The 21,181-nt window shown below is 44.8% G+C and overlaps 2 protein-coding genes across 2 annotated transcripts in view; one reads left to right on the top strand and one right to left on the bottom strand.

Moving 5' to 3' along the window:
* Cenpp (centromere protein P) overlaps window positions 1–8,234 on the top strand; it is a 185,731-nt gene extending 177,497 nt beyond the window's left edge. The window contains exons 6-8 of the mRNA XM_021216036.1: window positions 6,468–6,547; window positions 7,476–7,567; window positions 7,922–8,234. Of these exons, the coding sequence (XP_021071695.1) occupies window positions 6,468–6,547; window positions 7,476–7,567; window positions 7,922–8,049 (300 nt within the window). The 3' untranslated portion in view covers window positions 8,050–8,234. The remainder of the gene's footprint in view (window positions 1–6,467; window positions 6,548–7,475; window positions 7,568–7,921) is intronic.
* Window positions 8,235–9,250: 1,016 nt separating this feature from the next.
* The window catches only part of Ippk (inositol-pentakisphosphate 2-kinase), a 39,131-nt gene continuing 27,200 nt past the window's right edge, over window positions 9,251–21,181 (bottom strand). The window contains exons 12-13 of the mRNA XM_021216029.1: window positions 13,512–13,591; window positions 9,251–10,726 (exon numbers count right to left, since the gene is read on the bottom strand). Coding sequence (XP_021071688.1) covers window positions 10,501–10,726; window positions 13,512–13,591 — 306 coding nt within the window. The 3' untranslated portion in view covers window positions 9,251–10,500. The remainder of the gene's footprint in view (window positions 10,727–13,511; window positions 13,592–21,181) is intronic.

The raw sequence follows: 21,181 nt of genomic DNA, 5'->3' as shown, positions 1-21,181 counted from the left end.
CCTGGAACTCACTTTGTAGACCAGGCTGGCCTCGAACTCAGAAATCTGCCTGCCTCTGCCTCCCAAGTGCTGGGATCAAAGGCGTGCGCCACCACGCCCGGCTCCAGTGTGCCTTTTCTTACTCTTTCCACTCAGGTATAAACTAAGAAACAAAACTGTAAGAAGGCTGTCTGTTACTAATCCTATTGGCTCCTTGGAGAGTTGTTTCCACAACAGGGTGAGGGTATGCAACACCAGTTTCTCCCTCCCCTGTTCCCCACTCTCCCTCCCCCATGGCAGGAACCTGTAAGAACTAAGGAGCAAGTTGTGACAGGTGGGAACAATGAGGTTCGGGGTAAATAGTGATCATAATAAGCTACATGTCACAGAGAGAGCAAGGGACTGATGCTGCTACAGTTAGGAAGACAGGTAGAGAGCAGCCCTGATGCAGAGAGAGCATCAGAAACAAAACCTCTTCTGTCAGTGCGCATCGTGGTTGCCAGAGGTGCTGACTCCTGCACCTAAACCATCAAGCTGTGATACAGGGCTTCTATTGGAGTCTGAAGGGACTGAGGAGAGGGGACAGTATGAGCAGCTGAGTCATTGGAAGGGAACTTGTTCTGGCTTGGGCAGTTCAGTTTTGGTCATATGGGAAGTGTCCTTGTGAGGGAGGCACTGTGTGCAGGGTGAGGAGTTTGATAGCATCAGCTCAGTATCCACATGCAGCTTCTGTCAATTCAAAACTATTTCCAAGTAAACAACAGCTGAGGCTCACAGTTTAAAAGTGATTATCCAGCCAACAAATGACTGAGCTGGGAGCCAAGGCCCATTGTCCTGGCAGAGGCTGTGCTGGCACAGCAGTCATTGTGGTCTGAGTGGGACGCTTATCGAAGTTCCCTTATCAGTTATCTTGGCTTTGGTTTGAATTTGCATTTGCTTAATGACCAGCTGTAACTTTTAATTCTTTCAAATCTTATCTTTAATGATGGTTTTTGTTTTTTTGTTGTTGTTGTTTTTTGGTTTTTCAAGACAGGGTTTCTCTGTGTAGCCCTGGCTGTCCTGGAACTCACTCTGTAGACCAGGCTGGCCTCGAACTCAAATCCGCCTGCCTCTACCTCCTGGGACTAAAGGCGTGCACCACCACGCCCGGCATTTTAATGATGGTTCTTAAATTCGTTAAACTTCCCTTGTAGCCCAACACCCACCAGACGTAGTGGGGAAGAAAGGATACAGGGGAAGTGGACCTGTTTAGAAAGTTTCTCTGGAGCAACTCTTCTGTGTTGTCTGGAAATCAGCAGTTTAGTTCACAGGTCAGCAGGCAGTGGCAGCTCAATCAACTTGCAAAAAATTCACAGATATACCAGCAGTCCAGTTCGTTAGAGTCATGATAGCAACAATGGTGACACGACCTAGCAGAGTCATCCAGGCCTTAGCCTCTGCTCAAGTCAGCAGGAGGAAGCAGCAGGAGGAAGCAACAGGAACACCAGGAGAGGTTCTCAGCTGTGCCTCTCTGAGAGAAGCTAAGATCAGCAAAGATGCCAGACCCACAAGCTTTACACACCTAGCTCTATACACAAGCCAAGCTCTCTCCCCATCACTCTGTGGAGTCCTATTCATACCTTCCAAACATCACGTGTCCTCCATGTGCCTTGCCTTGGCAGGGCTCTTGCCTCCGCACGAGCATCCAATCAGTCCGAGTCTGCGGAAGCAGCAACAAACTGCAGCACACCACCAGAAGTTTTCAATACATTTCTCTGTATGGAGCCCCAACAAATGCAGCTCAACTACACAGTGTAAGGTGGACCAATAAATACATGCTTGTCATTAGCAAAGAATCTTTCATCACATGTCCTTTCACATGCTTGCTTTAGCAAAACATCTTTTTTCTGCTTCAGCGAAACGTTCCTTCATGTGTTTGCCCCAGCAAAACACCATCCAACTTTCCAAAGAACCCTTAAGTTCCCACTTCAGCTAGGGATGTTCCTTTCCTTGCCATATTCTTGTTTGATTGACTTTATCCTTTCTTAGTCCCTTAAAAGTGAATGCCTTTAATCCCAGTACTTGGGAGGCAGAGGGAGGCAGATTTCTGAGTTCAAGGCCAGCCTGGTCTACAGAGTTGAGTTCCAGGACAGCCAGGGCTGTGCAGAGAAACCCTGTCTCGAAAAACCAAAAAGAAAAAGAAAAAAAGAAATAGGGCCAGTCCAGGCTGGCATTGAACCTTTCATCTGCCTGCCTCAGCCTCCATGGAATAGAAAGGCTGAGCTTATAGGTGTGCAGCAACACTTCCAGCTGTTGTTCTTACTGTTAGCTATAAATGTTCTTTACATATCTTTTTAATATTGTCACTTAGTGTAAGGCTTCCCTGTGTCTTTAAGATGGCTTTTAAGAGTTTTCAACTGTGAAGAAACCAGTTTACCAAAGAGACAATTTATCTTTCTCCTGCCATTGCTGCTTTTCACTTTGTATCTGATAAACCTTTGACTAATGTAAGATTCAGAGGTTTTCTACTGTGGCCCTCTAGGTCCATAGTTTCAACTCTTTACATTACACCTCTGAACCACCTGTTCGTTTAACCTTTGGTGTGATGGGAGACAAGGGCTGAGGGTTTTTTTTTGGGGGGGGGGGGACTGAGACAGGGTTTCTCTGTGTAGCCCTAGCTGTCCTGGAACTTGGATCTGTAGACCAAGCTGGCCCCAAACTCACAGAGCTCTGCATGCCTCTGCCTCCAGAGTGTGGGATTAAAGGCATGTGCTACCACAGCCCCAAGGTTCTGTATATATAGAGGCCCAGTTGTCCTGGCATTGGTCCCTGAAAAATCAGGAAGAGTTTGACAATATGGCACCCATATGGTAGCTAACCACCATCTGCATGTGCAGCTCTAGTTCTAGGGAATCTGATGCCCTCTCCTGGCCTAAAGTTATCAGGCACGCATATGGCACACAGACATACACACCGGCAAAATACCCATACATATAAAATAAAAATAAATCTTTTTTTTCAAAGCTGTGCATATATGGAAGTGCATACTTGTAATCCCAGCACTGAGGAAGGGATAGGAGGCTCTCTGGAGCCTGCTGGCACACATAGCTAGTAGCTAAATGGGAATCACCAAGTCTCAGTTCAAACTGTGTAGTGCTCTGTGCTCTTAGAGAGGAGCCAAGTTTGGTTCCTAGCACTCATATCACATGGCTTACCAATACCTGTAACTTCAGCTCCAGGGATCCAGTGTCATTGCTCTCAGAGGTACCCACATATGTACATGTGAGTACATACACACACATGCTTTGAACTAACAATAAACTCCTTTAATTCCAGCACCTATGGTTCAGAGGCAGGCCAATCTCTTGAGTTCAAGGTCATCCTGCTCTAAAAAATGTTTAGTTCCAGGCCAAACAGAGCTAGTGTGAAGCCCTATCTCTAAATAATGATGGAGCCAGGCATGGTGTTAGAGAGCTTTAATCCCAGCTCTCTGTGAGTTCAAGGACAGCCTGATCTGTATAGAGTTCTAGGACAGCCAGTGCTACACAGAGAAACCCTGTCTTGAAAACAAAAGCAAACAAGGTAAAAACAACCCATGTACCTAGTTAACACATACAAGAAAAAGTTCATATTATAGGATTCTATTTGTCTAAAGTGTCCATAACAGGAAATCTATAACAGAAAATATGCTAATAGTTGCCAATTCTGTGCAGGGGACAACATTTAAAGGCCAAAGAGGTTCTCTACAGAGCAATGAAAACATGGGAGAATTAGAAAGTGGTATAATTATACTGCCTTGGAAGTATAAAATTGTGTGTTCTGGTTGTTTCATTATGCTGTAGTTGTGCACTTTGAATTATGAGGTTTAAAAAAAAAAACATTCCATTGTTCAGGCATCATCTTCTGAAGTCAGGATAAACTGACATCTGTGGACATCCAGACTGCCCATGGGATTGCCCTGTTCATTGGCTGCTACGGGAACTTAGTGGAGGGGAGGTGATGTTATGGTATTGAGCCACTGTAGCTAAAGCATAGTACAAGGCAGTCTGCCTGTTAAAATACAGCCCCTCTGTACTCCATCAGCCAATGCTATAGTACAAAGTGTCAAATATGAGCCGGGCTGGATATCAAATGACCGCCGCGCGCACACACACACACATCCATTTATCTATCATAAACACCAGGGCTTAGGGTTTTGCTTTTTGGGTTTTTTTCCCCCCTCATGCAAATTCTACCATGTAGCACACAGCTGAGTAAACACATGGCTGCAACATTCCTCAGTACCAGTCAGGCCCAGCATTCTGGAGAGCCTGGGGCTAGAGTGGAGGCACTCACAGCTGGTTAGCATGCATGAGGCCTCTCTAACAGCCACCTCCATAACACAGCCTTCCTGATGGCATTTGCAGACACACAGGCTTCTATTGTCCTCTCTACACCAGAGCCCCTGGTGACGTGAAGAACACATCTGTGCATGAGACAGAACATGTCCAAGATTGTCCTTCCAGGGCCTGGCCAGGTGTTTTCCCTCTCTGGGCCTTGGCTTGACTGATGGAAGAATGAGACCTATGTTTCCATATCAGGTGGACAGTTTCTGATGAACCTTTTGTTGTCATACTGATTTTCATGGAATACACTTTATAAGTCAGGAACCATAACTAACTCCTTCCTACCTGCTCAGTCTACTTCCTTATCAAAGTCGAATACAGTGATAACTCAAATTTCCTGTCACTCTTAAACCTAGCTGATCCCCAGCTTCAAGAACAGTGCATAGTCTGATTATTTTTCACAGCTCTTCTGCCTTCCCCTCAGTCTTCTATGCCCTTGTCATTAAGAATAACACTTTGAACTGGGCGTGGTGGCACACGCCTTTAGTCCCAGCACTTGGCAGGCGGATTTCTGAGTTCGAGGCCAGCCTGGTCTACAAAGTGAGTTCCAGGACAGCCAGGGCTCTACAGAGAAACCCTGTCTCGAAAAAAAAAAAAAAAGAATAACACTTTATTAGTAGCTATAATAATAAGATTGCTGTTCTTGGGGGGCCACCCAGGCTGTCAGCTTTTAGTTCCTTCCTAACTGTCCACTGTGTTACAGAGTTGAGGTGACCAGGCAAAGAATGAAGCTGGAAATGCAGCAACCTTAACCTAATGCAGGGGAGCCCTTGCAGTCTTAGCTTTCCAGAAGCAGTGGCTGCCCACTGCCCAATGTCAGCATTTCTGTCTTTGTCATTAAAAACTAAGTAAGCTTTTTAGTGAAAGCATCTAATTTGAGCCTTCCTTTTGCTCATTCGATAGTATGGCGCAGGGAGTGGAAATCAGCTCCCTCCTGCTTGGAGGCCAAGCCTCAGGCCCCATCTTGGAGCCAGCCCAAGCCCCAGCACTCCCTTGAGCCCCATGTGCTGCCGCCAAGCAGAGTCTGGAAGCCGAAATGCCACGTTCACACACACTCCTTTACATTCCTCGAACAGTTGTTAATAATTTAGAAGAGTCTGAGGTTTTAACATCAACCAGCACTTTCCACTGAAATCACTTAGGTATACATTTTCCTTCTAAAAACTTGTTTTGCTGAAATTAGTAATTATCTGTAAAGTACACCAGCCCACCCCAGCTTTGGAGCCTGGATGTGTTCTTTGTTGGTGGCTCCATGCAGACACTGGCAGCCTTGGCTTCCCATGTTAGCAGAAGCTTTCCGGGGGGAGTATTCTCTGAAGGGTAGTGATATATATTTGTCCCCATGGAACTTTATTCGACGAGCCCAAACTGCTTTAATCTAGCCAGTGTCTACACTCGCAGCAGGCCCTGCCCTGCCTGAGGGGCAGCCGCACCTCAGTCCTTGCTTGACTTAGGTGTATCGCCCCTGAGAAGCATCTCTTCTTAGGGCACTGAGAGGATTCACGGGAGGGTCTTTCAAAGATCAGCCTTGAGACCTTAAAATCTTGTGGTGATGTCAATCTCAAGTCAGTTGTTTAGTCTCTAATCCTATAGTCCATTTGCACAAGCGAAGACAAAAAGTGGTCATCAGTTATAGTTGTCTTCTGATCAGATACTTGGAAAACAAACTTTGTTGTCATGGTGATATAAATGCGTGACAGTTCTGATGTGCTAGAGCCTCCTAGATCCTACTGTGAACAAGCATGGAGGCATGTCCGGAGCAGTCATTCGTACTGAGGAAACCATACCTGATTATCTGACACTCGCCCCATTTCTGTTCTCTACAGACAGAACACTGCATCCAGGACAGGTCTCACCATGAAGCTGACTCTTAACAGACCACATGCTTTGCCTTATCAGAGTGGGAGCCTGGTCCCTCCACTGTAGTTGGGCACCTGGGTGGGGGCTAGCCCATGTCAAGGAGTCAAAGACATAAAGCTTATCTGCGTGAGCTGTGAGGATGGACGGGATCCACACCAGTAATGGCATGTGTGACACTTCCATCTTAGGTGCTAAAGTGTTTCTCTTGGCTTTCAGGATGCTACTACTTCTAGAGGATCTGACTGTAACTATTTTCACATATAGGAGAAATACCCAGATTGTGTATACCTCTCAGAGGGTACCTGCTCTCACTGCATGGAGATCCGCAGTACCAGACAGCCAGGGTAAGTCTGTGCATCTCCACACCCCTGGAACCAGGACTGTCCATAAGAGAGGCTAAGAAGCTACCTGAAGAGGGCTAAAGAGTATCCAGTGGAGACATGGGTGGCATCACAGGAGAAACCACCAACAGTGGGCAGGTAGACTGCTGTATAACCATGAAGGAAGACGAAGGAAGGACAGTGTAAATGGCTGGAGGATCTAAGTGCTGGCCTGGGGTTCAGCAAGAGACACTTCCCCTCAGGGACCTTGGGTAGCCAAGAGAAGGCAGAGGTGTGTGACTGCTGGCATGACAGAGACAGCAGGAGGAAGCCAAAGGTCCAGAGAGAACACAAAATACCAAAACAGATGCCCCTCTATACCTAAGACCCTTGGAAGTACCCCCACACACACACACATACACACACACACAGCCACTGTCAGGCTTCTGCTGTTCATCTTCAGCCTGGCTTCATATTGTACATGCCTGAATGTGTGTCAGGACCCAGGTTCAACAGCCTAACTACACCTAACATGCCTTCTAACAGGGTCTTCCTTATACAGGCCACTAGGGCTGGCCTTTGTCCTGTGGTCGTAGTTCATTTCTTCTCATGCCTCATCCTCCTGTGAGGAGTTCTGGCTGTATCCCTCAGGTCCTGCCTGAGGGGCTTGAGCTTTATACCTGTCTCTCCTTCCATATGGCACATGGCTGCTCTTTAAGGTGTGCAGTTCCTATCAATTCCAGATCATTTTCAAAGTATGCCGTCTGTCCCATTAATTACCACACTGATGTTTGCCATGGTGTGAGTACAAATTTCCGAACTGTCCTCTGGAACTCATCACACATCCTCCTCCTCTGTGGAGAGATGGATTTAGGAGGCGAGCCTGGCCAGCAGAGACCATGTAACTAATCTTTTTGAATTCCAGGAGCACCAAACATCACCTCTTTTTCAGGTTTGAACTGGTGATTGTTTGGAAAATACAAATAGATGAGGAAGGGAGGGTTTTTCCGAAGCTGGATCTTCTCACCAAAGTCCCAGAGCAAGGTAGGACTCTGGGTGTATGGATACCCTTTCTAGAGGATGTCTCAGTGTGCCCAACAAAGCCACCTGAGTATCTTATCTGGGTTTACATGGGCAGAATCGAAAGTTGAAAATGTCATTAAATGTGCTCTGTAGATCAGCTTTTAATAGACTTTAGTCAGTAACCACCCGAACACACAAGGAGGAGCCACTTCCTGAAGCCCTTGCAGGCTGTGTGGAAGAAGGCATTTTCTCTGCCTTGGGTTACAGGTGACATTGCCCCTTGGTCTTAAATCCGTGCTTTCCACTGTGTGGCTATTGGGGGAAGTGCTGTCTTAGATATTCCAATGTTTCTTACCAGGTTTGTTTTCTTCACAGCCCTAGGACTGGACAAGAACAGAGTCATAGAAACTGCTCCTCTCAGTTTCCGAAGCCTGCTAGGTGTACTTGGTATTGAAGCTGCTCTAGACAGCCTGGTAAGATTGTTCAGTGGAGATAACAACTAGTCTCCTGCTGGCAAACACACAGAAATACAATGCTGGGCTGAGGAACATTCAAAATATGTTGACTATGAGCATTTCTCTTCTCCAATTAGAAACCATATCCTTCAAACATGAGTTTGTGTGCATTAGTGGTATATTACGTATGAACTCCCATGGCATAAAAATAAAGCTATTAAGGTATGTTAATAGTATAGCGCTTTGTAAAGATAAGTTTAGTATTTGAGAAAATGTTCCAAGAGTGGTCGTCCATTCTCAAATGAATGTGAAAAGAGCTGTGTTCAGCTGTCAACCTCACATCAGGTTGGCCCAAGACAGCATGGGACACAGAAAAACCCAAAGCTATCCATCTGGTCTGCCCAGCAGAAATCTTACAGCAAGCCCCGATACTCCTCTTGGTCTCCTACAGAAGCACCACCGTTGCCTTTACTTGGAAACTTGAAGACACACCCACAGCCTGAGGGTGGTACATAACTATAATTCCAGCACACAAGAGCAACCAAAGTGTAAAGCAGCCTTGGCTATATAGTGAGCCACTGTCTCAGAAAACAAAGGCTAGATTATACCTCCATCTTAGTAGAACAATTGCCTAAAATGTACAAGGCCCCTATGTCCAATCCCCCGTACCACATAATGCAGCCTTAGCCTGGGTAGTTCTTATCTCAGACACAGAGCTATATTGTTGAGTGTCTCAGTTATCTCCTGTGCTGCCAAGATGAGGGGTTGGTGTGGGTATCCTGAACCAAGCAGAGTTAGGAGTATGGTTGGAGGAGAGCCCTATACGTGTTGGCGGGTTGCTCCATCTGCCGTCTTTACTCCAGGAAACGCTGTTGGTTTCCATCTACCTATCTATCCAAAACAGGGCCTCTTGCAAAATTATAATTCTCTAAAACAGACCAGCATTCTAGAAATACAGGTTTCTGTGAAACTGCTCTGAGAGCCTGGGACCCAGCCATATCTTAGATCATTCATTACTATGGCATCAGATAAACAAACACACACACAAACATATACCCCTAGTCCACCTCCACGGCAGTCAACCCCGAGTCAAAACAAAACCATGACCATCAAGCATATGACTCGGGTGAAGGATATCGGCACATACGCTTGTTTGCATACTCCAGTCAAAAAGTCGAACGATCCAAATGTACGAGTGTCTGTCTTTACCCGAGTGTTCAAGACCTAGGATATTAGGACAGAATTTAACAAACTCTATAGGATGTTGCTTGATTCAAACAAGTATAATTCTCAAATTATCACAAAATTTCCCACAAAAGTTTACAATCAGCAAAATATTTTCTTCATTTTTCATGTAGTATTTTTCATACAGTTCCATGGTTTTACTATGTTACAATAAGCCTTCATTAGTCTCTCAAAAGGATGATATAAATAATCTGTACAGCCTACCATAGGATTAAAAACAAAAGAAGACAAAAACTCCCAATGATTTCATAGCAGCCAGGCACACTTCTGGTGACCCCATAGAATTCTCAGTGCCAGCTAGGAGCCTTCTATCTAGCCCTGATAAAAACAGTAAGGCCCTACACCCAAATATCCAGGATGCCTCAGAGCTAACCCAGGGATGAATGTGGCTTAGGAGGAAGGGAAACCTTGATCCTCAACCACCCCAGACACCAGAATGCCAGGAAAACTCTGGGCTGTCAGGACACCCACGCAGCAGACCTTAGCAGCTCTGAACTACAGCTCTGCCTCCAGCCTCTACAGCAGCAATGTCAGGTAGGAAAAAAAAAATGCCTCAGCTCCCCTAGAGTTAAAATCATAAAGAATTAAAAAAAAAAAAAAAAAAAAAGCAATGCTCATTCGAGTGGTGTCCATCCTGACCTGAGTCCTGTGTTCCCTGCTGCTGCCCCAATACAAAGCTATGGGCTTCGGTACCTCCACAGGGACCTAAGTCTAAACCCCTCAGAACCAATGTCCACACTAAACCCTAACCGCTCTGAGGCAAGGGACCACCCAGAGCCTGTGTTGATGTGTGACTTGCATTGAACAAGTGACCAGTTAACAGCTGGGAAAGTTCCAGTAGTATCCATGTTTTCGTGAAAATCCAAACCATAAGATACTCATAACAATTCAAGTTTTCTGTGTCAATAGTCTGGTGGTAGGAGATCCAAAGCTTGGGTCCTAATAATAAGGCTTTTCGTATTAGAGAACTGGACGTGAGCTCTGCTTGGAAGAACTACCCAGGATCTTTACCTGGGGCTTAACGGACACTTCCACTCTAAGAAAACAGATGGCTTGCTGGGACACAGCACTCACGTCCTACATTCCTTGTCCTAGAAGATTACAGGGCTCTTCAATGCCTTGTCTTTGAGAGGCAGTCTCACCTCAGCAGGGGTTAAAAGCAAAACCATTCACAGCCAAGTCACCCAACACAACCGGAAATGCTCTGCCATTCAACTTTCACATTCAAGTCTCAAAGACACCGCAGGGGAAAAGTTAGACCTTATGGAGAACTAATGTGCAATCTTCATGTTCCTTGAACCGAGTCGACCTCACAGCATCATCTTTGGCATGCACAGTCTTTGAGTAATAGTTGACTATCTTGCTGTCTAGTTTATACTGGTGAGGAATGCTCTCATAGGGCTTGAGGTCGAGGTCCAATACAGACACAGAGAAGGCCAGCCGGGATCTTGACGAAGGAATAACAGGCCTCTGGTCAGAGCTGCAAGTAACAAAATAATTTTCAGATTACACAAACACTCGGGCCCTAACAGCTCGGCTCTCAGAGCACCCATTCTGTGTCTATGTGCATCTGCTGTCTGTGCCAGCTTCACATATAAGCGACTGCTATGCCACAGGCTAGCACACTATGTCCAGGAAGAGGGTTAAAAGAAGAGGAGGTGGAAAAGCCATTATGTGGAATACGTGAGTGATAGTCCCCATGCTCCAGTGGTATTAGCAAATGCTGGAGAAGTCACTTTATCATGAGCCAAGTATTACAAAACCTAAGAAAAAGTAAAAAGTAGATCAGGCTGTGCGGCAGCCAGATGGCTGGCTGTTGAGAACAGATTCTTTATGTGCTTTCCCACTGCTGCTGGGAACCAGCTCAGCCCCTGCATGCTTTTCAGAGTCTCAGATCACATCTTCAATGCTTTTGTTTCTCAAGATTTTTGTGGATGTTATAAACATCAGAAAGTCATGTGCTTAACAATTACTTAAAAACCTTTTCAGAATAACTTCAAAACAGATACTGAGGCTGCACTGTATCCAACTGTGTTCTGAAAACATAGTACACCACATTCACACTTCTGCCTAAATAGCATCTGATCCCCACTGACCCGCAAGAACTGCTAGAGTTCCGTTCCACGGTGCTCACTGCTCTTGTGCATTCAGAAATATTAATGTTTTAATAAATAAGACACACACAACCCCAACCTCAGAAAGTCAAGAGCTGTAAGAGCACACACGCCATACACGGGCCTGTTGTAAGTACTCTAAAGAAAGCCTTTACTCTTGGTGTTGCTCCAGAATCCTGTTTATAGGGGGGAGGTCTGACAGGTGACCAAAAACTCCAGGACGGCCAGAGACACAGCCAGTGTATACCAACTCCTCAACACCAAAGCCTGCCTCCTTCAGACTGCATGGCTAGGAGTCAGCAAAAGCCAAGGCCCAGTTACCCCTGCTGCTATGACCACACATAATCCTGTGGTAGCCCTGGATATGGTATTGGGATGGCCAAGACTGCGGAGCAAGGCTGCTTCCCTCACTACGATAGCTGCTCTCCAAGGCACTAGCCAGCTTCGAGAGAGGCCAGGAGATAAGCAGAGCCTAAGCTGCCCATGCCTGTGTTTGCAAAAGACCCTTCAAGGCTTAGAGCCAAGTAGCAGTGAGCAACTTTCCTGGTATTTACAAATTCTTCAAAAGCCTGCAGCAACAGGAAGGATGACATAAGAACTTCTCAACTATGACTGAAACAAATGACAGCCACAGAGATTATTTGTGGGCTGTACATTAAAATTCAGGGATATAAATTCAGCCTTAGGCTTTACTTAAGATGAACCCAGCCCTATTTTTTTGTTTTGTTTTTTTTTAGGTGTTTGTTCCCAAGGTAGGTACAGTGCCTGTACAGCACCACCTTTTTCAAAGAAGGCTGTGGGGTGGGGACAACCTTTCTCATAGTCACCAACTATCCCTGCAACTCCTCTGACAGGTAGAAAGCACGGCAGCAGAGGCACCCTGGAAGGTCCTGGGGCCTCCCCTACCTCCTCTGCTCTAGACCACCAACTTGGAGCCTCCTATAACCTGGGCCCTACTATCTGGCCCTGACACCCAACCTTAGCAAGCATGCAGCCTCACAGGGCGGGACCCATTCTTCTGTTCAGAATGCTCTGCAAAAACAAGTCAGGATTTCCCAGTCTGTCATCTCTCTTCAAATTAGTCACCAAATTTGCAGCTTCCACAAAATAGGTTTGAGGACACATAATGCCAAATAGCAAAGCTTTTTAAACACAAAGTTCTAAACATTTCATATTTAAAATCAAATAAGCTTGAAACACTTATTAAAAAAAAAAAATGTGTTACCTAACTTTCCCAACTGCATCCTTGACCAGGCAGGGTAGACAGTAATAATAGTACCCTTGGGAGTGGCTCTCACCTAGCACAGCACCTTATCACTGAAGGGCTCCTCACAGCTAAGCTCTGGGTCTTTCTTGAAGGATAGCATGAGTTTAAAACTAAACAGTCAACTACCTTCCCCAGTTATACCCTATAAATATTCCTTAGCATGCTGGACCAGAAAGTGCTGTGTCTGCCAGAAAACCTGACTAAAAACCACAAAGCTCAAAAACATCAGAAAAATAGGTGGTCACCCTGACCAAGGAACACAGGTCAGATGTGGAAGGTCTGGCACCCTGAACATCAGTGCTGAAGATGAAACCTACAATCAAGCTCAGCCTAAGTTACTAGAAGGTAGAAGAGAGAATTACCACTGGCCAACATTTGGGGAGGGATGTGGCAAACATGCTGGTCTTTCAGAAGAGGAGCAAGAATAACAGATATGCTGTTTGGGAAATTTAAGATTGACAGAGGCACTTGTAAAAGTTTGCACATCTTGCAACCTGTAAAGGCTCAGGGCTACAACCCAGTGAAACCTGGGCTGCTTCTGAAAAGAACTTGCCACATTATCTACACTGTGTCTAAGTTATTAGAGTATTTGCTTATAAAATAAGAACATTTGAATTTGATAGAAACATTAATATATACAATAATTATCTTAAAATGGAGAAGTTTGTTGTTTCCAGAAATGGCCTCTAATTAAATCACAGATTTCTAGAAAACAAGAGTTAATTTTAAAAAGTTACAAATCTAAAAAAAAAAAAAAAAAGCCCTGTGAAAACAAGTATACCAAAGATAGAGCAGCCTGCCAGGCAGGTTGTCTAAGTAAGGGCGCTTACTCGCCATGGCTGTGCCATAAACCATCAAGACCAAGAGAAGTGCTGGAGCCTCACCTGGTGCCCTGTAGACAAGGGGAAAGTGCGATCATGATGGAACAGTCCTTGGCAGTCATGGCTACTCGGTATTGCTGCACCTGTGGAGGAGAGAGGGCAGCTCCAAGTCACACAGCATCCCAACTCAATAGAGCAACTGTTTCCTGCAGCAGAACCTGAGGGGAAAGTTAGGCAAATGCCTGACATATAGTGGAAAATACTCCCAGTGAAAACACACATGCCAGCCCACCTCATCACAAGCATGTAGACCCCAATGGGATCCCCGAGGACTTGTGACTTGCCATCAATAAGTTAACCACAGGTTTGTCTTTGGGGGTTGGGGGAACAGAAAGTTCCTCAGCTTCTTAATATGTTAACCACACTGTATTCAGCAGTTATTACTCTGTACCTTCTAGATGATACATGCAGGATATTTGGGGGAATGTTGGTTACAGCCAATAGCACATTTTAGGGCTGTGTTTATACTAACTCGGCATCCTTAGCAGGCATTAAGGTACCCTGCTGTATAAAGAGAAAACTGAAGACAGAACTGCCAGGTGATAGCAGGGCTGGTCCCAAGCACAGGTGCCATGCATTGGAACCTGCACAGTGCCTGCCAGAAACCCCTGTACCCATACCACACATGTGTGACAGGCACATAGTGAGAGACAAAGAGAGTACCCACAATTTGGAGAAGTTTTGTTTTGTTTTTAATCCCTTTTGTTCTTTGGAGCTTGGTATATATCTTTTTGAGGATTTTAAATAGCTCCTAGTTTTATATTAAAAAAAAAAAAAAAAGTAGTCACACAAAAGGAAATGCCTTATACATCATCACTGGTCCAGTATCTGATCTGATGGCAGACAGTATTCTCTTCTGTCCCTTTGAACCATTCCTTTTGATTCACAGAAGAGAAGCCTGGGAAAACCTCAGGCTTCACTTCCCTGCAGGCAAGGAGGAGCAGGAGCTCACACATCGAGCCTGCTGGCTGCTCTGGGCCTAAAGAGCACCAGGATGAGGAGACAGCCAGCTCCCATCTGCACACCCTCCAGTTAACAGTGAAGTTTGTTATTTCAGGATACATACCCAGAAGCCAAGTCAAAAAGAAAGAGCCAAATATAAAATGCCCTTAAAGCAATGCCAATCTAACCGGTACTACAAGGAAGCCACACAAAGACAGTTTTAAAACCTAGACAACTATCAAGGATTGTATGTGATATAGTCCTAATCCAAAGACTAAAGAACAGAAGTGAAGTGAGTAACTTGAAGAAAATATACCCAACCTACGAAATGGAGAATGTCTAAGTCCTAGGGCAGGTGTGGTGGTGTACACCAACAATCCCAGCACTTAGGAGGTGGCATCAGAAGGATCAGGAATTCAAATCACCTTCTACAGCAACAATGAATTTGAGGCCAGACTTGATATATAAATTCCTTTGCCTGTGTGGGTGTTTTATCTGCATGTTGTGCAGTTCCTGGGGAGGCCAGAAGAGGGCATCAAATCCCCTTGGAGGTGAAGGTACAGATAGGTGTAAGCCACCATGTAGGTGCTGGGAATTGAACCAGGGTCCTCTGGAAGAGCAGCCAGTGCTCTTTAAATGCTGAGCCACCTCTCCAACCCAGACATATAAATATAAAATATTTATATATATAATGCATTCTTATCTATGAAAGGGTATTGCTAAAAATCAAACAAATACAAATTTGTAACAATTAAACCTCTTTCTGCTCTTAGGGAGGGGAGGGTATCTCAGACACAAAACCAAGGAGTGAGATTTTCACTTAGAGTACTGTTCTACTGAGTTATTGAGCCAATTCAGTGGCAACAGCCAACTAGAAAAACTGGATGAAATAGTCAAAAACTGATTGAAGGCATTGCTAATAACACAATGATTACAGGGATTTGGGTCTGTTTTCCAAAAGATCAACCTTCAATGCTGGTAGGACAGGAACCACATGAACCCTCTCTGACCCTGAACCTGAACCTAAACTGTCAGGCCTACCAGTAACTGCTACTTTATTTCAAAGGATGAATCCCAAAGCTGGGTCAAAATGACACCAGCCTGCCAGTCCTCCTGGCAGAGACAAGCCTAAAATTCTCTAAGCAGCAAACGATCTCTAAAATAATTGTACAAATACAATTTCTGACACACAGGAAAAATATGCAGGCACAAGGCATGAATAAAAACCAACAAAAAATCACAGAAGGACTGTGTGAACCTCTAGTTCCCTTCACTTCTGCTGAGAAGTGGAAACTTCTCTAAACAATACTTTTGTAAAAAGAACTAAAACTGAAAAACAACCCCACAATAGCATGGATGGGACATACACAGGGACTCTAGCTGTTGAGGTACCAAACACATGCTGCTCCACTCAAAGAATCAGAACAAAAAGAACTTATGAGAACTGGAAACCATAAAAAATCAGCCATTTAAGATTTTAGAAAAACAAAAAACATTAAGCATTCATCAGATTAACTGAAGAGATGTGCCACAGAATAGAGGGGGAAACCACAAGGGCAGCAAAGCTGAGCAGCCAGCCTGAGTAAGCCAGGAGGCAGTGACAGGAAGTAAGGCATCCTTCACTGTGTCCACTGCAACAGTAATCCCCACGCTTTGTTTCTTAACAAGCTTAACACTAATTACCCACAAAGCTATCAGCTGAACAAGGGAAGAGGCTCAGGTCAAATAAAAGAAATGAAATGGGAGAAAAAAAGGCCTTTTCCCAAAGCTGAAGGCATCAAGCCCTACAAATCCCAAAGTTTCTCCAGAAAATAGTTAACATGTCATTAAACAAAGCTAACCTGCACTAACAGATAAGTAAAGATGTTTTGGGGTGTGGGGGCTCACCTATAATCCCAGCACAAGGGAGGCTGAGGCAAGAGGACCAGCCTGGGAAACATGAGGCCCTGACTCAAATTTTAAGTCTAAATGACAGAGATAATGTTGTGTGTGTGTGTGTGTGTGTGTGTGTGTGTGTGTGTGTGTGTGTGTGTGTGCGCGCGCGCAAGGGCTCTCCAAGGCCAAAAGTGTGTGTGTGTCTGTGTCTGTGTGTGTGTGTGTGTGTGTGTGTGTGTGCAAGGGCTCTCCGAGGCCAAAAGAAGGCAGTAGATCCACAGGAGCTGGAATTAGAGGTGAACATCTAACTACCCTGAAGTAGATGCTGGGAAATGAACCTAAGGTCTTCTCCAAGGGAAAGCAAGGGCTCTATATCAATGATCCTCTGTCCAACTCCAGGTTCACCACTTTATTAATCTATCTCCCTACCGCCAGAATAACTGTTTAAAAACAAGTACAGGACCTGAAAAGATTGCTTAGTAGCTAAGAACACTTGATGCTCTTGGAAAGGGTCCAGGTTTGGTTCTCCGCACCTATAGCAGGCAGCTTACAACCACCTGTAACTCTGGTTCCAAAGGGTCTGACACACTTAGGGCTCTTGCACACACATGTCTATTTAAAAGAAAATGAAAAGGTGAAAAAGACATGGTACAAATATTAAGCACAAGAATCTAAAGTTCTATATGACAGAAAAAGGAAATGTAAAGGTAAGAAATATATCCAAGGATAAAAAGAACCTGGAAAGTATTTATTCTAATGCCGAGGCACCTAAAAATAAGCCTCACAGTAGGATAGGAAATCTTTACCCACTCGAAATCACTGCAAAGCACTGAAAGCCAAAATGCACAGCAAAGGCACAGCTCAAATACCACTAAAGAAAAGGCTACCGAACACAAGAGCACACACACAATGATGCCATGCGTGAAGTCCAAAGCCTTCCACAGGGATACGGTCAGACTGCAGAGAGACTGCATACTAGATCTCAGCCAGAGCTAAGAAGCAATCCCAGTGGGGCTCTGGTTGGCTTCTACCCATTGGGCTCTACACTTGTTCTGAACACTCTCCTGTATGTGCTATTCTGAACAGCTAATGAAATAAAAGCTCAAAAAGTAAAATGAAAATACTTAAATACTAGTAATATTTAATCTTTATGATCATATGGCACTGGGACCTACCAAACCTAAACTCAGCGGCTCATTTACACACCCACTTACAGAGGTGTTTATGTTCTCTTAAGGAGATAAGAGTAAAACAATGACAACATCAACATTTGTCTTCACTTTTTAAAAAAAATTAATTGAAGCCAGGCAGTGGTGGCGCACACCTTTAATCCCAGCACTTGGGATGCAGAGGTAGGCAGTTTTCTGAGTTCGAGGCCAGCCTGGTCTACAGAGTGAGTTCCAGGACAACCAGGACTATACAGAAAAACCCTGTCTCAAAAACTAATAACAATAATAATAATAATAATAATAATAATAATAATAATAATAGAAATAAAATGACATTTTTCCCTTCCTTTTCCTCCCTCAAGCCACCTCCACTCATGCTGACAGCCTCCTCTTCTTGGATTATTTGTCTTAGGGTTTCACTGCTGTGAACAGACACCATGATCAAGGCAACTCTTATAAGGACAACATTTAATTGGGACTCAGAGGTTTAGTCCATTACCATCAAGTTAGGAGCATGGCATGATCCAGGCAGGCAGAAGACTGGCCTCCAGGCAGCTAAGACAGGGTCTTAAAGCCCATGCCCACAATCATACACTTCCCCCAAAAACACTACAACTACTCAAACAATGCCACACCTCCTAGTAGTGCCAATCCCTGGGCCAAGCATATTCAGATCACCACATTACTGTTAAATGCATGTATGTATGAACGAACATAAGGATATATGCACAAATACGTACATACGCATACATACAACCTGCTGAGTCTAGCTGTCTGTGACTATGTGATTTCAGGGCTCACCACTCTGCACTGGATAACCAAGTTAACAAGGGGCTAAGTCTCCTCCCAGCAGCCATTAGTTGCCTATAGTTCTTTGTCTAGCAAGGGGACACTGAAAAAATTTCCCCTTCCACTTTCACATGTCTGTTATATTGCCCATGCAATATGGTACTGTTGTTATGCAGCTCTCTCTAGGAGAGACTATCTCATAGGAGACTTCCTCATAGTCTGGCTCTTAAGATCTTCCTGCCAACTTCCCAGGGACAGTGAGGTCTCAGACAGAAAAGAATTTACTTTGCCTCTTTGCCAATCAAGCATAATTCCATACTGTCTTCTAAATCTTATCCTTACACCCAACTGATAACTGTAGCTACCCCTCATCAAAGAAGCCCCTCTTTCCAGAAAACAGAGACCCACAGACACTAAACAACTAGACATAATACAGAGATGAACTACTCCTGGGGAGCCAGCCCAGCCCAACCCCTGTGCACAGCTCCATACTGCACAGCCCCTGCACCTCTGTCTCCACACTCACTCCCCTTTTCATCACTCTTCACAGTGACAAATTAAAACTACCTCCCAGGAGCAATGGCAGCCACAGTGAAGAGGCTACAGGCAGTGGAGGATCCAAGGACTCTCCTCTAAAATGACCACACCCTGTTGACACTGACTTTAACAGCTCTCCCCTTACACATAGCAAGACAATGCCAAACTCAAACTCCTCTTCATACCAATTACCCATTTCACCCCTGAAAAAGACTAAGTAGGAGGCAAAGTTTATGATGCACATCTGTGCTCTCCACTACTCAGGAGATGGAAGCAGGACGAGTCCAAGGTTGAAGCTAGCCTGTCTCAAAAAGCAAAAACAAACAAACAACAAAAACCCTTACAACAGCACTGATTACAACAGTACAAAGTAGAGACGACTCAACTGTCCACTTGGAATGCTGAGCCATTCGAGAGAATGGGGTAGTAAAATCTGACACAAAGGCTCACACACTGTCCTATTTATAGGCAACACTTATAGAAAGACTGAATTTACTCCAGGGACAGAGACAATGACAGCTAAGGAGTCTGAGAAGTTTTAAGTGATGTGGTTGTGGTGAGTAAAAGACATGACGTAAAATTGTTAAAGAACAGGACAAAGGGGACTGGTCTGAGTGATGACAATGTCAATGATAATATCCAACACATGAATAAATCTAGACAAACGTGTCAAAACAATACTCAAAACTGGGACCTTGAAAACTGTCTTAGCTATAGCTACATGGTAGCGTGCTTGACTAACGTGCTACCCACTGCCCCCAAATCTAAGAATATCAAACAGTAAGTGCACATATACTGGGAAAAACAACTGTAATTAAATACCCCACACCATGTGCCAGCTGGGGCCACAAACAAGTGAGTAACTACACTTCAATATGCATTAAATGCCACCAGTGGAAAACACACAGTGGAGCAAAGAAGCTACTGAGTAAGGGAACAACACAGGTCAACACACTGATGGGGACAGTCTCTAACCCCTCCCCACACCTGATTCTGGCATAGTTTTCCTGACACATCCCCCCCTTCTGTGTCCTATTGATAGTACAAAAGCAATACTGTGATGGTTTGAATAAGCTTGGCCCAGGGAGTGGCACTATTAGGAGGTGTGGCCTTGCTGGAGGAAGTGTGTCACTGTGGGTGTGGGCTTTAAGACCCTCATCCTAGCTACCTGGAAGCCAGTCTTCTCTTGGCTGCCTTTGAAACAAGAGTTAGAACTCTCAGCTCCTCCAGCACCATACCTGCCTGGACACTGCCATGCTTCTCACTGTAACGATAATGGACTGAACTTCCATTAAATGTTGTCCTTTATAAGAGTTGCCTTAGTCAATGGTGTCTCTTCACAGCAATGAAACCTACCTAAGACAAATAAGCTGTCAGCAGGCAAGAGGACCCACCTAACCTGAAATATTAGCTGCTGGCCTTTCTAGAAAGCCCACTGACTCTACCTCCAGGTACTGCTCCACAGAGTTAGAGGTGTCCCCAGATGACAGTATCTGTAAGAGGCACCCACTTCAGCTAAATAAACGAGCAGAGGAGCTTTTGCACTGGGATCCTCTCAGCTCACTCCTGAACTTCAGCTTTATGAAGCACTGTCTCCAGTTTCAACTACATGAACATGTTATGTATCCATCCTAAAAGAGAAATGGAGCAGTTGGATGTGGTACACTCAGGAGGCTCAATCCAAAGAGATGACAACCTAGATCTACCCTTGGCTACAGAGTGAGTGAGACCCTGCCTCAAAAAGAGAAAAAGAGGGCTGGCTGATGGCTCAGTGGGTAAAAGCACTTGCTGCCAAGCCTGACAGCCTGAGTTCAATTCCCAGAACCCAGAGAAAAAAAACAGCACTCAAGTTGACCTCTGACCTCCACACTCTCATTGAGGCATATAACCAATCACCAAATACATTTTTAAAACATTACTTTAAAAAGAGAATGGCCAGGCAGTGGTGGCCCATGCCTTTAATCCCAGTGCTCAGGAGGCAGATGGATCTCTGTCAGTTCAAGGCCAGCCTGGTCTAGTGAGTGAGTATCAGGACAGCCGGGGCTATACAGAGAAACCCTTTCTTGAAAAACCAGGAATAGAGAGGAGAAAGGGAAAAGAGAGGGGAGAGAGAGAGAAAGAGAATGAATGAGCCCAAGCTCCACATTCTAACACATTCTCAGGCTTTGTGCCCAGTTCCCATTACCACGGAGACTCTGAACTTCCACAAGTATCTCCCCTTCTCAAACCCTAGGAACCAGCAATCCATGTCATTTTCAAAGAGTGCTCTGCACACAGTCATCACTGTGGACCCTTTGGGTTCTGTTCTGTTGGTCAGAAGTACTCCCCTGATCTATCCATGCAACAAATGTGGTGGAGTTG

The sequence above is a fragment of the Mus pahari genome, chromosome 16 (assembly GCF_900095145.1).
Source record: "Mus pahari chromosome 16, PAHARI_EIJ_v1.1, whole genome shotgun sequence".
In the NCBI taxonomy this organism is placed as follows: Eukaryota; Metazoa; Chordata; class Mammalia; order Rodentia; family Muridae; genus Mus; species Mus pahari.
This window is presented reverse-complemented; position numbering and strand designations above follow the sequence as displayed.